At 46.3% G+C, this 16,367-nt stretch overlaps 1 protein-coding gene across 1 annotated transcript in view; it reads right to left on the bottom strand.

Moving 5' to 3' along the window:
- The window catches only part of UBE2G1 (ubiquitin conjugating enzyme E2 G1), a gene marked incomplete at its 5' end in the record, with an annotated part of 97,342 nt that overhangs the window by 30,161 nt on the left and 50,814 nt on the right, over window positions 1-16,367 (bottom strand). The window contains 1 exon segment of the mRNA XM_059149971.1: window positions 3,080-3,182. Within this exon segment, the coding sequence (XP_059005954.1) occupies window positions 3,080-3,182 (103 nt within the window).

Raw genomic sequence — 16,367 nt, 5'->3', positions numbered from 1 at the left:
CAAGGCTGATCCATCCCAAACCTGCCACACCCCCAGTGAGTGCCCCTCTCTACCACGGCCATCAGCAGTCAAGTGACCGTGTGGTGACGTGTCTGCTCTCTGCAGTCAGGGACAACACTGAGCTGGTATCAGGTCACGCTCCCAGCGTCCAACGTAAGACCTCTAGAAAACGACTGAGCGAGATGAATGAGCAGTGTAAGTGCTGGTGTGATGCTCTATTTTTCAATCATTCTAAGTAGAAAATTGCCCAAGGGATGGCCTAGACTCAGTAAATATTAAATAATAAATCTTAAACCTCTTGTTTTGAGAGCTTTAAAAAAACAATCTCAGGGCGCCTGGGTGGCTCAGTGGGTTAAAGCCTCTGCCTTCAGCTCTGGGTCATGATCCCAGGGTCCTGGGATCCAGCTCCGCATCTGGCTCTCTGCTCAGCAGGGAGCCTGCTTCCTCCTCTCCCTCTATCTGCCTCTCTGCCTACTTGTGATCTCTGTCAATAAATAAAATCTTAAAAAAAAAAAAAAAAAACCAATCCCATAACTTCCATCACACTTGGATTTCAGAGATATTAACAAGAAGGAATCATGTCCAGGTTATTCCGGACGACGGTTACAATGTCTGTCAACTGCCATAAGGCCTCATTACTCACAGGGCATTCACCGTGCATGTGGCATGGAGTTCAGCTCCCGCCCAACAGTCCCATCGGAAGGACTGTGCAAGTGGCTGCCAGCCATCTCCTTGGGAAGCCCACACTCCAGAGGGCCCGCCACAAAGGCTTCTGCCATGCACATCTCACACCGGCAGCTGGCACTTTGTAAAGATAAACTGAAGGCCAGAAATAGTTTTTAGTTGGCAGAAAGAATGGACTATCCGTCAGTACAGGGAGTGCTGAAATGTGGTTCTTTTTGGTGACGGTGAAGGTACACATCAAATACAGGGGAGATGTGCCACCACGGCACAAGAAAGTGTGAGAATTCTGGGAGGCCCTTAGAGATGGAGCGTGGCCTGGAAGCCCAACTAACCCTCCAGACAGTCACCAGTTCAGAAGAATTCCTCCCGTTATCCCCTGTCGACAGCAGGGGTAGGTAACAAGATTCTGTCACTGGACTGTCACTGTGTCTTCTAAATAAACCTTCACGCAGTGTGATTAGCTTGAACACCTGAACTTCATCAGGCTTATAAACCAGGTTATTTGTACAGTTTTACGTGCAAAATTTAGTGAAAAATTTGCTTTAAAATAATTACATTAAGGTTGTGGGGGATACCTCAAAGACGGTTTTCAATGGCTACTGTTATCTACCCAAACAAACACCATGGAATGACCAAACTGAGTTATTTTAGTTTTCAACAATCAGCAATACAAACATTGCACTGAGAAATACATCAGAAAAAAATTCTGGGGGTGCCTGGGTGGCTCAGTGGGTTAAAGCCTCTGCCTTCGGTTCGGGTCATGATCCCAGGGTTCTGGGATCGAGCCCCACATCCGGCTCTCTGCTCAGCAGGGAGCTTGCTTCCTCCTCTCTCTGCCTGCCTCTCTGCCTACTTGTGATCTGTCTATCAAATAAATAAATAAAATCTTAAAAAAAAAAGAAAGAAACCAGGGAAATAAGTGTGACTGACTTCTTAAAAAAAAAAAAAAAAATCTGATTGGAAACAATCATGACAAAACATGAGTCACCTTCCAGATGACAGAAAACCCAAAGTCCACACCATAGCTCGCCCTGTTTGTCCTGTGGCAGCCTGCCCTGGTACCAAGTAGCCAGAATTTTCTTTTCCATCAGGTAGGTATGACTATGGTGGGCAGGGCTTCCCCATCTCTGAACATCTAAGATGAAACTACCGTGGGGTGCCTGGGTGGCTCAGTGGCTTAAGCCGCTGCCTTCGGCTCAGGTCATGGTCCCAGGGTCCTGGGATGGAGTCTCACATCGGGCTCTCTGCTCAGCAGGGGGCCTGCTTCCCTTCCTCTCTCTCTGCCTGCCTCTCTGCCTACTTGTAAATCACTCTCTGTCAAATAAATAAATAAAATCTTTAAAAAAAGAAAGAAAGAAAAAGAAACTACTGTAACCGAATCGTTGCCTGCTTAGCGCCACAGAGGACCAGAGCTGAGTGAGCAAGTGCAGTCCCCGAGAAACTCCGCTACACATCGGCCCCTCCATTGTGGGGCCCAGTGGTGAGTGAGAAGGTCACTGCATTCTGTGCCATGCCGCCGCTTCCAGAAACAATATGGAGCTTATACTAGTCACTAACACAATTGGGCACAACCCATCTTCTAGAACACTATTCCTAACTTTCAGTCAGTCTGCAAAACTCCAGAGCAGGAAGTAAGGCTGTGGCTTTTGAATCTAAACCATGGGACAGGACACTGAAGACATCGCGCCGCTCTCTCCAGCTCTTGGACTCCACTGCACTCTGTTGGCTGACTTTGCATAGGTAATGAGGGCTAATTCAAAGAGATTAGCCGTGACCATCACAGTTACGAACTGGGAGAAAGTAAACATCAGTTCTCATCAGTGCGGACCCAATTCAAGCAGTGCTCCAAGTGATGACCTTGAGAGTCTCGGCCTGCAGACATGCCGTGTGAAACCGTGTTCCATATGAGTCTCCCAGGTGTAACACTGTGCTTTAATTAGACTGACAACGAGCTGGCAGTGGTAAAGACGGCTCTTTGAAATGACAATGTTCCCTTTGCAGGGGAGAAACATTTTAATAAAGACTTTCCTTCTAACCCCATCCTGCCAAAATTAACCCAATACCCAAGAAACAAGCAAAAAGTACATTATTTATACATACGTTCACCTTAAAAATAGCTTTTCTGTAATAAATGTATTCTAGGTATTAAGAATATCTGAATTTTTGAAACTGTCATATATTTAAGAAAGCAACAGGTTTTAGACACTAGAATTTCAGAACAGAAAAAAAAAAAAAGAACACAAAAACCCTAGATATGATCATTTAGCACAAACGATTTCACCTAAACACAGCCATTTTGCCTGCTTTAAAAAATAATTTCACTTCAGTTTACCAAAGCAGTTTCCATCTGAATTAATTAAGAGAGCTACTTTAGTGTCTGTTCCATGGTACTTACTAAAGTGTGTCAGGGGGACCAATGATAAGGACTTCCCACCGGTAAAGATCATTGTCATCTATTAAACCTGCTGAAAAGCCTTCCACTGGATTTTTGTTGAGTTCTGTGGAAAAAAAAAATTTTTTGATCAAAACTTTTAGGCATATAATTTTCACTCGACAGATAAATTACAGAACCTGAATATACATGATATAAAGTGCAAACCGTTCAGCAAATATACCTGGGTCTAGAAGCAAAACACTACTTGATGGCTGGAACATTCCCATTTCTGCACCAGAGGGCCCCAGTGGGGCAGCAAACTGTGCAGATCACATTCGGACCCCTCTCCCTTGCACGGTTGTTTCCAGCTGGGCCCTTAGCATCCCAGGGAGCCCTGCGGTGGTAGATGGAGCTAGTTCAGACCCAGATACTCAGGCACACCCCTCGCAGACTGTGCCCGTGACTAACCCCAACCAGCACCCCAGTCATTCTTCCACTGTGGTCTTCAGGGCACACTCTCAGAAGCACCAGCCGAGGCCCTAATACCCGTCTGTGGGAATTCACCTAAGTTAGCCAACCTTCGTTTATGCCAGCGCGCATCCGTGTGACAAGCCCTCTGTCACCTTTGGGACACACAGCTACAGCTGGTGTTCAGGTGGGGCTCGGCAGACTCCATACTCCACACACATGGGGAGAGCAGAATCCCCAGGACTCGCCCGTGTGTGCTGACCCCGATGCCAGCCAAACTCCCAGCACACAGGACCGGCTTAATGGTAACAACCAGAGATGCGCCCAGAGGGCTCCATCTTGATCTCAGGGGCCTGGGTTCGAGCCCCACATGGGGTGTACAGAATGGGTTTTGAAGAAGACAACGGAGGAGTAGGAAGAGGAGGGGGAGGGAGGGGGAGAAGGAAGAGGAAGATAACAACAGCTAGAGCCTATAGGAATGGCAGTGGCATCATGACTGTTTTCTCTTCCAGAGAGAGGGTGCTGTGGCGCCGATGGAAAATGATGGAAGCAGAGGGCCAGTGAGGTGGTGGCAGCATGGGGGGAGGGACGGTGGGTGGGGGGCGGGGACCCAACAAGGGAGCTTACTGGATCAGGTCAGGAGTGCCATCTGACAGTTCCTAGACATATAGCGCTTAATAACGACCTACTGATGATGGGTATTATGAACAGACTTATCTAAACAGCTGTTTAATGAGGCATAATTGACACTCAGTGAATTGTACGTATTTAAATTGGAAAATCTGATACATATTAATCCACATACACTCCTGCAAAGTAGTAACACTAACACTGCGGTAACCAAGCACACACACTGTACACAGAAATCAGCAACAGGGAGGTCAGACGGGGAGCAGTGGGGGCCAAGCACTGGAGACAGCGGGCTGGGAGGAGTGTGCCGGAGGCCTCAGTGGCATGTGATTCTCACACCCGCCCTGCCATCAGCCTCAAGCATCTGATGGTGACCGTAAGCATGTTGCAGCCCAGAGCGCTTTGACAGGACTGAACGGAGAAGATCTTAATTCTCTGAGGGATAAGGAGGTGTTGTGATTTCACTAACTAGGAGTTAACACCCCAACATGCCAGTGAAACACAGAGCTTAAAGGCACTTTGCCTTTGAATTTGCCTTTAATAATCGCTTCTCGGCCTTTTGGCTAAGATCAAGTGTAAATTTGCCTTTAATAAATAAATAAATAAATAGAATAAATTTGCCTTTAAATACAAATGGCTTTTCTCAAAAGTTGAAAGATTTTTTAGAAGTCTAAATGTTTGCCTTAAAGGCAACACAGACCTAACGTTTTAAATCAGTACACTATTTCAAAATGCAAGCAATGTATTTTTACTTTTACTTTTAAATAGCTTAGTCTAAGACGTTTTTAAAAAGATACTGAAAATGGAAAGACATGAAGATAGGAACTGCATTTCGTTCCTGCGCGTAAACAGTCCCTGAGCAGCGGCGGCCGCTGTGGGCTCACATGCTGGGAGGTGCCCCGAGCCCAGTCCCCAGGGCAGGACGCAGCACACAACACTGCAGGGATGGGCAGCCATGTTCTTTTTCTAGAGGAAAAATCATATTTCATTTTATCACATTTCTCAGACCGTTTTCTTCAACACTGTATTCAAGTCTTGTGGAAGATTCTAGAACTTATCTAGAAAATCAGTCTTGCTGCATTTTCCGTCAGAATTCCAGTGGGGTTCTATAAATGAAGGTGGGTAAGTTCTGAAATTAGCATATATGGTCAAAATTACCATTGAGAATTCCCTTATATGTCCCATAAAGTACATCACTGCTTCTCCCCTTTGTCAATACATCGTAATTTGTAAAACTCTCCCGCACATGCCCTCCTTGCTCTTCTCCTACAGGAGCGATCACACCCATGTTGAAGATGTCCACTACCTCACCTCTGGTGCGGCTTTTGCCCCGAGCAGGGGTCCCCCAGGGCCTGCACCCTGTCAGGTATCTGACACTCTGACACCACACCTGCACAAATGCTTCCCTTTCCCATGGGGTCGTCCCTAAATAACTGACCAAATAATGGTCTTTTGCCTTCTGTTAAGTTCCCAGTAATTACACTTCTAGCCCACACTCCACCCCTGACACTCGAATCCTGCGGAGTCTCAACCCGATTCCCACGGAAGTAAACAGGTGAGCATCATGAGTGGTAAATGGGTCAACAGCAGCACAGAAATCTGCAGGGACACAAAGAAGGGCACCTCATCACCAGGAAGAGGCAGAAAAGGGCTTCCAGAAAGACAGGAGACACCATACCACCCTGAACGCGCCTGATCTCGTCTGATCTCGGAAGCTAAGCAGGGTCGGGCCTGGTTAGTACTTGGATGGGAAATAAGAGGATCTGGGTGGCTGCTGCGAGGGTCACACAGAGGGTTAGTACACAAGAACCTGAAGCGTGAACATCAGGAACTGCCTCCAACAAAGGCGACATGTGGCCGAGAGCCGCAGGAGGTCAGAAGCCAGGAAGCAAAGGGCCTTTATAAGCCCTGTATCCAGAGGGCAATGACAAGCCTTTGAAGGCTTTGTGTCTTGTTTTGTCTTTAAAACAATGAGGTGACCATGAGATTCACATTTTCAAAAACAAACCTTGCAGAGCATAGATGATACAGAATTAGGCCCTAGTGACAACCAAGAAACCAAAAAGGAAGCCATCAAGGTAACCCTGGAAAGCGTACCTTTAGTAGGATGACCCTGGGAATCATGATTGAAAACAGGGACATTTAGGAGAATCAATCAACCAAACTTGGTGATGTGAGGGGTAAAATGACACAGATGTCCTCAGAAGGGGGGATTAAAAAAAAAGCCACAGAAGTGACAAAGAACAGGAAGACAGTGAAATAGGAAGTAACCCAAGGAAAAAATCATATTGAAGAAGCCAAAGGAGAAAGTGGCCAACAGTAATAAACAGACAGTCCTCGGGAAAAGGGAGGTCTGAACCCAGTCCGCCAGGTGCGGCAGGAAGCAGCCCAGGGATGCCCCAGGCACGACGAGTCTCAGGGTGATGGGAAGTCATGGGCCACCCAGGCAACACTGAGCTGACAAAAAGATGAGGGGAAAAAACACAAGGCGAACCCTTTTCTAGAAATCTGTGGACAGAGAAGTGTAGCAGCCATACGAAGATGAAATGCCAGGTTTTTTCATGGAAAAGGCCGAAGAAAAATGTCCAAGCACCCTACTGACACCTAAATGTTGATAAGGGTACTTCACGCTACGTTCAAACCTGGGTGCACTGCAAGACGTAATTAACCAATAAAACTTAATGAAAAGAAAATAGAGAATTTTTTTTCATAATGGGTTGGAGGTGGCCTTCCTATGCCACCTCCAACAACCAAAACGCAACACTCAGATGATATTGCACAAAACATTTTAAATCCAGAATAAAGCTTTAACACAAAGCAGAGACCAGGAGAGACTATCTGCAATGTAACGCGTGAAAGCTCGTGGCCCTAATACAGAAGAGAGGGGAGGCGTGCACCGTCCAAGTACAAGGCGGAGTGGATGCTGCGAACAGAGTCCGGGCCTGCTGAAGACACGCACACACAGCCGTGACCCAGCCTCTGCCTATACTCCATAAGGACTGCAAAGACACTTTCCATGGGACAGACACGGACATTCAGCTTTCCGAACATACCTAGATACAATTTCAGGTGGAAAGAGCTCTCTTTTCCACAAATCACGACTGCTAAAGCAAAATTTTAAAGTTCTAAAACAGGCAAAACTACTAATGACTAGTACTTTTTTTTTTTTTTAAAGATTTTATTTATTTATTTGACAGACAGAGATCACAAACAGGCAGAGAGGCAGGCAGAGAGAGAGGAGGAAGCAGGCTCCCTGCTGAGCAGAGAGCCCGATGTGGGGCTCGATCCCAGGACTCTGAGATCATGACCTGAGCCGAAGGCAGCGGCTTAACCCACTGAGCCACCCAGGCGCCCCTGACTAGTACTTTTTAAAAATTTTTATTTATTTATTTGACAGAAATCCGAAGTAGGCAGAGAGGCAGGCAGAGGGAGGGGGGAAGCAGGCTCCTCGATAAGCAGAGAGCCCGATGTGGGACTTGATCCCAGGACCCTGAGACCACGACCTGAGCCAAAGGCAGAGGCTTTAACCCACTGAGTCACCCAGGCACCCTAATAATGACTAGTATCTGAAATCAGGACAAGACTGTCTTTTTTCCTTTTCTTTCAGAAAGGGAATGAGTAGTATCTGGAAGGAGGCATAAAAAGGGGCTTCAGGAATACTCGTAATGGCAGCTGCACAAAATACGCACTTTTCTTTGTCTATGTTCTACTTCGATTTTTTTTATATGAAACCTTTGTCTTTTTCTAAAAAAAGAGATTTTATTTATTTATTTGACAGAGAGAGAGATCACAAGTAGGCACAGAGGCAGGCAGAGAGAGAGGGGGAAGCAGGCTCCCCAAGGAGCAGAGAGCCCGACATGGGGTTCGATCCCAGGACCCTGAGTCCATGACCTGAGCCGAAGGCAGAGGCTTTACCCACTGAGCCACCCAGGCGCCCCACTACTTCATTTTTTTTTTTTTAAGGTTTTATTTATTTGAGAGACAAAGTAAGAGAAAGCAAGAAAGGGCAGAAGGTCAGAGGGAGCAGCAGACTCCCCACAGAGCTGGGAACCCAGTGCAGGACTTGATCCTGGGACTCCGGGATCATGACTCAAGCCGAAGGCAGACACCCAGCCAACTGAGCCAGTCAGGCACCCACTACTTCAATTTTTAAAACTCAGTAAATCCTGGAGTGTCACATCATTGTTAGATAAGCATTATGCATGTCTGCAGTCAATCTGGAAATTGCTGCAGGCCAAAGTGGTCTACAGAAGATGTCCTTGAGAATAACCATCTGCAGAGGGGTAAGGAGCGGACAATAATGCATGTACGCTCCTGAGAGAGTTGTTACTCGAGGTGAGACCAGAAGAGAATGGGAATGGGGAGAGCATATGAAAACTAAGAACTCTATAATTTTGAATGTGAATCACAAGTTTCAGTAAGAATCCATGATTTAGCTTTAAAAATTCTGAGCTGTGTCCACTGAAAAGGTGGAGGAAAAATGACCAGCCCTGTAGAAATGAGCATCCCTAGTTCCCAGAATATGACTCCCAATAGGATTTCCTACTTACAGGGCCCAGGGATCTTCAGAGGAAGTGTTGATGGCAGGTCTAGGGCAGGACAGGTTCTAGGCTCATCTCATACAGACCAATTAAAAAGGAAGCTGTCAAATAATACCATGGTCTTCTTAAAAGGACTCATCCAACTTAGAGAGGTCGCCACTGGTCATATACAGGACAATCTGGGTATCAATGAAGCCAGTAATAATGAACAGTCTAGAATAAACAGTGGTATCAAAAGCAACCCACCTATTGGTTCCACCATTTCTGGATGCTAATTATCTTTTTGTTTGTTGTAAAACCCAGTTTTTAAAAGATTTTATTTATTTATTTGTCAGAGACAGAGCACAAGTAGGAGGAGCAGCAGGTAGAGGGAGAAGCAAACTCCCCACCAAGCAGAGAGCTGATACAGGACTCAACCCCAGGACCTGAGATCATGATCTGAGCCGAAGGCAGACACTTGACTGACTGAGCCAGCCAGTCCTGTAAAACCAATTTACAACAGCAAAAGATTCAAGATTTATTCTTCCTTTTATATACAAAATTGTACTACCAAGTAATCAAACAGTAATTAAAATTTGATCAAATAAGGTATCTCTCTATAGAAATAGCCCAATTAAAAAATGAAAAATGGACACACTGCCATGCTGTCACTTTAGTGCAGGTACTTTAAGAAGGAAGACAAGCAGGTGCTATGAATCTCCGGATGACCAAACTCCCATTCGGGAAGTGATCTTGCCTTACTACGCTGAGCCTGTCCACGCCCCGGACACAATGATCAATTTCCGGAACACACAGAGAAATGTGGTTACAGACGGCCCAGGAAATTCTAAAGGGCATGGCCTGGAGCCCTCAATAAGGACATCACGTGGGAACAAGAGAGGACCGAGCTCAGACTTCAGAAAGAATGTGCCCATCCCTGGGCACTAGAGATGCTCATTTCTACAAGTGAACATGAGAAGGCTGACCAGGTATTAGTAGTAAGATGTTAGTGCAACCTTAATAACACGAAACAATCATTGATTCTTTAGAATGTGGTAAGGTCGTCTACTGGTGTTCCCACCCCAGTTGTTAGAGATGCAGACAAATGGTCACTGACATAGGATACTTGTGACGAGCCTCAATACCCTACGGGACAGGGGAAACGGCTGCTCTTGACGGACAGCTGAGGTTAGAGGAGCCCACGGAGATCATGACCCGAGCCGAAGGCACCTGGGTGGCTCAGTGGGTTAAGCCGCTGCCTTCAGCTCAGGTCATGATTCCAAGGTCCTGGGATCGAGCCCCGCATCCGGACCTCTGCTCAGCAAGGAGCCTGCTTCCCCCGCTCCCCGCCTGCCTCTCTACTTGTCATCTCTGTCAAATAAATAAAATCTTAAAAAAAATTTTCTTCAGGAAAACTTCAGAAAAAGAATCTCAAAGAAATTACTATGAAATGATATCTTTTTAAAAAAAGACCTGAAAGAAGACATTAATTATAAAGCAACAGAGACATCCAAGCCAAGCAGGAACAACGTAAAGAAATAAAAGGAGAAAAAACAGAGACACGGATTACTGTCACATTGGAAAGGACAAAAATTTCTTAGAAATTGGTGGCTCAGTCGGTAAAGGGGCTGCCTTCGGCTCGGGTCATGGTCTCAGGGTCCTGGGATCGAGTCCCACGTCGGGCTCTCTGCTCAGCGGGGAGCCTGCTTCCCTCTCTCTCTCTGCCTGCCTCTCTGCCTACTTGTGATCTATCTCTGTCAAATGAATAAATAAAATCTTTAAAAAGAATACTAAAAAAGTCTGATAACGGGCTCTACTGTTTTTTATCGATCACATGGAAACCAACCATCACTGAGTCTCATCAGATATGGCAGGCCTGGGACAAACAAGTTCAAAGACCCAACTATGTACCACTTTACACTTGACTCTTAGGGAAATAAGCTGCTTTAACTCTAAGTGCGCCCTGCCAAGAGCACGGCACCTGCTCCAAAGCCAACAAACACTGGTATTCGTAGCCCAGCACGGATTTGTTTTAGCTTTGTAAATTTTCATTTTTTTGCTAAACAGAAGTTCAAGGAATGCACATTAAAAACAAACAAACAAAAAAACAAGCTTCATGATTCCTTAGTCTGTCATGCATAGAAAACCCCCTCTGTCCACCCAGACTAAAATATTCTGGACTGCTTTCTTCTAACAGTCTTATCTCTTGTTTTATTTCAACTACTGGCTAATGGTCTGGGCATAGTCAGGTTCCAAATCTGCCAAACGGGGACAGCAGTGTCCACTTCATGTTTGAGGAATCGACTCACACACGTCCAGCATCTAACCTCGTACTCGGCACGTGATAAACACTCGGTAACTATCATGATCCTTTTAGAGTTCAGACAAACATAAAGCTATGGTCCCAGCTCCCATCTACCAATCGTAAACGGGATCAGTCAGTTGTTCTGGCAGTTTATGAAGTAAGCCATCCTTTCTCCAGGATCTGGGTCCACCTACTGCTGACCCTGGATGGAAGGTGGTCAGGCCCTCACTCACCACTCAGCTTCACACCCGTCTGAAACGGCACTTCTCTCCCCTTGCGTATCTACCAAGAAACTGGAAAACCCCCCACCTGAAAGTCTATCATTTGTTGTGTTGTAAACACACACACACACCCCTAAGTTGGCTACAGGGCACCTAGAAAGGGTTCCAAATAAACTACTAAAAATTAAACCCCTACATTTTCTGTAATACTTGTTTTTATGACTGGAAAAAGTGTATTTCAGGCAATGGGGAGAAAGGAAGAACTTAATGGTAGGGAATCTTTTTTAAAAATAGTCGGGAGTGGGCAGCAGCTCAGTGGGTTAAGCCTCTGCCTTCGGCTCAGGTCATGATCCCAGGGTCCTGGGATGGAGCCCCGCATTGGGCTCTCTGCTCCACGGAGAGCCTGCTTCCTCCTCTCTCTCTGCCTGCCTCTCTACCTACTTGTGATCTGTCAAATAAATAAATAAAATCTTAAAAAAAAAAAAAGTCAGGAGCTAAAAGCTGATGGGGTGAGTGCACACATGTGCTTTAGGTCTCCACTGGCTTTTCAGCATGTCTGTAATGACCTAAGACACGTGTTCTGCAAAGTCCAGATATAATGTATGACAGACATGTGGACTATTTCCAGCTGGGGGGGAATAGCAGATCCCTAAGAAAAGAAATGGAAATATACTATCATATAAGAAACAAAACAGAAATAAAATAAGTTAAAAGAAAAGGGAAAAAAGGGACTGGTACTGAGCTCGAGGCAGCTGGCCACTGACCACCCTCACAGAAAGCCGGCAGCTCTCCAGGCGCGGGAACCAACGCCCGAGGCAGCTCTCTGCCCTCTGCCGACCAGTGCTCTGGCTTCACTGCTTTCACGGCTTTAAAAGGACATAAGGAAACAACCACAAAGAGATGAGATGCAGCAGCCTAGGCCCCTGGAGCAGGGTTAGGACACACCCGCTGACGCGCCAGCCATCCCCTCCACCCCACCCAACTTCCCGGATGAAGTCTACACACTCAGACGCCACAGAAGGTGTAGGATGTAGGGCCAAGGGCACGTGGTGCTCACAGCAAACTGCCCTCGTTCCCTGGAGCTAGAGGCCAACACCTGCGAACAACCTGAGACGTGGATGCGCCAGGCGAGTCCAGCTCTCTTGCTGAGTCTCCAGTGCTTCCTATGGAGGGAGAAAGAGCCAGGCTGCGTGTGAGACACTGTCGGTCAGAGTGACCAGCCTGGTCAGACAGGGCTCCCAACCGTCAGCAAAGCTCTGCACCAGGCCCTGCCAGAGCTCAAGTAGGAAGTCCTCTCAGGGCCTTGGTTGCCGTGAAGAATGTGGAAGCACACATTTGTTTAAGCCAACGGTCCCCACAGAAGAATGCAACCCAGGGTTCGAGAGGTGTTCCTGCAGATGTGCTGAATTCTGTCTAGTAAAGTCCCTACCTAAAACTGCTCAGACGCACAATAGCCCCAAACAACATTCTGGATTCTGATCTCGTAAACAAAAACCAACCCACTGTTCAATTAGGGTTAATTTACCTAAGAGAGGTGAATTTTATACACAAATTACCAATAAATAACATGGCATTCCTGTCACTTACCTTTTTTACGCTTTTCATTTCTCTTAACTCATTTATTAAATAAAATCATCAATTTTTAAATATGCATTCAGATACCAATCTTAGCCCTCCTTTCTAACTTTCAGTTGATTTTCCTGGAGTTTTAAAGGAGATCTGCCTTTGGTAACACATCATTTGATTCATTTCCATTATTTCATGTCTTGCTTTTTGTCTTGTTTTGCTGTATTGGCTAGAACATTAATAACAGTATGAACAATAATGGCAATATACACCTTTTTAGTATTCCTGACTTCTGATTATACCTATAATTAGTGCTGATTTTCAACAACTATTATTTACACATTAAAGCATTTCATTCTTTTCCTACGGCTCTAAATTGCTTTTTGTTGTTGTTGCCGTCTGGTTTCTAAAGGCTGAAAGCTGGATCTTTTCAAATGCCTTCTGACATGCACATGTACCGTCACTGCCCCACACAGCCCACAGGACCGCAGCCCCTCTGATGCACCCACGTTACGGCTCCAACCGTGTCACAGGAAGACACCACCTGCACACTCCTCAGGAGAACCCCACTGGCCGTTTACTGTCCTGCAGGTTTCAATTTGCTAAGATCTTACTGAGGATGCTGGCATCTATACTGGGATTGGTCCAGAATGTTTTTAGTCTAACTGACACACAATGTTACCTTAGCTTCAGGTGTACAGCGCAATGGTTTGATGACGGTCACCACACGTGTGGCTGCCACACGACCCTGTCACAGTACCACGAACCCTATTCCCTATGCTGTGCCTTCCACTCCCGGGGCTCACTCGGTCCGCACCTGGAAGCCTGCTTCCCACTGCCCTTCACTCTCTCTGCCCACCCCTCTGGCCCAGAGTGTTTCCTTGCTGTCTCAGGTTTATAATTTTGGTCTCAGGGTTATAATGAGCTCAAATGAAATAGGAAACTTCATAATTTTCATGATGGAGTAATTGAAGTGAGATGAATAAAAGAATAATTAGGTCAATACAACATAACAGGCTCTTTGGGAATTTATAAAATTGTCCACTGGGGAAGAGAGGAGCAAGTCGAAAACTTTTATCACATTATACATTTACACACAATAAAAATTTTACCAAAATAATTTAAGTTTTGATTTTTTTTTTAAAATTCTCTAGCTGGACTAAGCAAGATAACAGAACTCAGCTTTGTCTGCCCAGAAATGAATGATAAGGAAAAAATTACTAGGGGGACCTGGCTGGCTCAGCTGGTGGAACACATGACTCTTGATCTCAGGTTTGTGAGTTCAAGCCCTACGTTGGGCCTAGAGCTTACTTTAAAAAAAAAAAGAAAGAAAAGAAAAAAAAAAGAAACGAAAGAAAGAAAGAAAAAAAAAATTCAGGTGCCTGGGTGGCTCAGTTGGTTGGGCGGCTGCCTTGGGCTCAGGTCATGATCCTGGAGTCCCAGGATCGAGTCCCACACTGAATCTTGCATTGGGCTCCCTGCTCAGCAGGGCATCTGCCTCGCTCTCTGACCTTGTTCCCTCTCATGCTCTCTCTCACTCACTCTCTCAAATAAATAAATAAAAATCTTTTTAAAAAATTACTCACACATGACCAAGTTTTAATGCACTTTTGGTGCCTGTGTGAGAGGACTCCTATAACAAATACCAGAAAAGGTAAGGCACAAAGTAAAAACTAGGGTGGGTGATACATAGTAAGTCACAAATGTGTCTCAAACTTAATACTGACTCTTGGTTCTCTGAAGCAGGCCCAATCCCCGGGCCCTTGCGATGGAGAGACCACCTATGCAGCAGCCCGGCCAAGACTTCTTCCAAAGAGGAGAGACAGCAGGATGTACTGCTGCACTGACTTATGCCGTGTATTTGTGTGTGCACGCATGTGCTTATATACGCATATACGTCACATGTACTTACATGTATAAATGTACTAATTCCTATGTTATTCATTAATTCATTCATGAATACATACTATACGCATCAATCCATTTTTCGGCGCCCCTCCCCCATCACACCTTGAACTCCTCTTCAAACCCTTTCCTAAGGTAGCACTGACAGCCGACGTCCTTCTAATTCTAGTCACCATTTATTTGTGTGTGCTTTTTTATTATTGTAGTCACACCGGTGAAGGGAGAGGAGCCGGCTGCACGGCCAGCGATGCAGTGTGACAGAGCCTGACCCGCCACGCCCCCTGTGCGTTCCAGTGATCTGTACATGAGGCAAACACGGCTGCTAAGAAACCGGGACGTCCTGGGAAGATGCAGGTGAGCGCTGGCAGGAGGCCCAGAGGAGCACAGCCCTCCCAACAAAACCAACGACCACAGCCTGACTGTGACCGCACCTCCCTCTGCCACACATAAGACTTTCTGTGCGGAAGTAACGACAGAGATGCGGCCGGCCAGCATGGCACGGTGCTGCTCTGAGGAGCAGGGAGACCCCTGCACAACGCGTTTCCAACCAGAGTCTGCACGGCCACCACCGAGCACCACGCGGGCACAGCAATGGGCTCTCCAAGTCGGCAAAGGTGTGAAGCGGCAAAGAGCCAGACCAGGACGCAGCAGGAAAGTCACAATGCAGGGCAGGTCCTAGACCGTCTCAGAGGCTCAGAGCAGGCGCAAGACCACGTGCATTCAGTGTCACTGGTCACACAGCCTTTGCGGAGAGAAAGGCACAACACAGTCCCTAGTGACCGCAACAACTAGTAACAGACACGGTCACATCAGAAAGCAAACCGCTTATCTCTACAACAGGCCCTTTTTGGAAATGAAAGCCATCTTAAGTTTCCATTCCGCAAGGCTAACAAGGCTCACACACAGAAAAGCTGACAGAGAGGCTGACCGAGGCCCCTGGCGGTGTCACTCTGACAACACAATGCTGGAGGGCAGCCTGGGTAGCTCCGTGGGCTGAGCACCTACCTCTTGATTTCGGCTCAGGCCGTGGTCTCCCTGTCCCGGGATTCGCCCCATGACAGGCTCCACGGTCAGTGCAGAGTCTGCTTGTCCTTCTCCCTCTGCCCCTCCCAGCTGTCTCTCTCAAATAAATAAAATCTTCTGAAAAAAATAAAATACTTGAGAAGATGTTGCAAAATGTTTTTTTAGATATACAGCTTTTTAGTACTTTTTAAAAATTATTTTTATTTATTTATTTTTCAGAGAGTGAGCAAGCGAGCACAAGCAGTGGGAGGGAAAAGCAGGAAACAGGCCCCAGGAGGAGCAGGGAGCCTGACTTGGAACTCCATCCCAGGACCTGACATCATGACCTGAGCCGGAGTCAGACACGTAAGCAACTCAGCCACCCAGGCATCCCGCTTTTTAGTATTTTTGAAAAAAATGGGGAGGGGCACTTTTTAAAAAGCATTACGAATATTTTTATAATCTAAAAACAAAGCAAATTTTCACGGCAGGAGGGGTACTGAATCTATTTTCATCCTACACATTCTCTCCCTTCTCACCACCGCCCAAGCCCCATTTCCTGACCCATGCAGGGTCAGGATTTACTCCCTGACTGCCTCCCTTCCATTTATGACTAGTCCCCTCACTGTAAATAAAAACCCCCTAGAGGCACCTGGGTAGCTCAGTGGGTTAAGTGTCTGCGTTCAGCTCAG

Source organism: Mustela lutreola, chromosome 15 (genome assembly GCF_030435805.1).
Source record: "Mustela lutreola isolate mMusLut2 chromosome 15, mMusLut2.pri, whole genome shotgun sequence".
In the NCBI taxonomy this organism is placed as follows: domain Eukaryota; kingdom Metazoa; phylum Chordata; class Mammalia; order Carnivora; family Mustelidae; genus Mustela; species Mustela lutreola.
The sequence above is the reverse complement of the archived record's forward strand: the minus strand, read 5'-3'. Positions and strand labels throughout refer to the sequence as shown.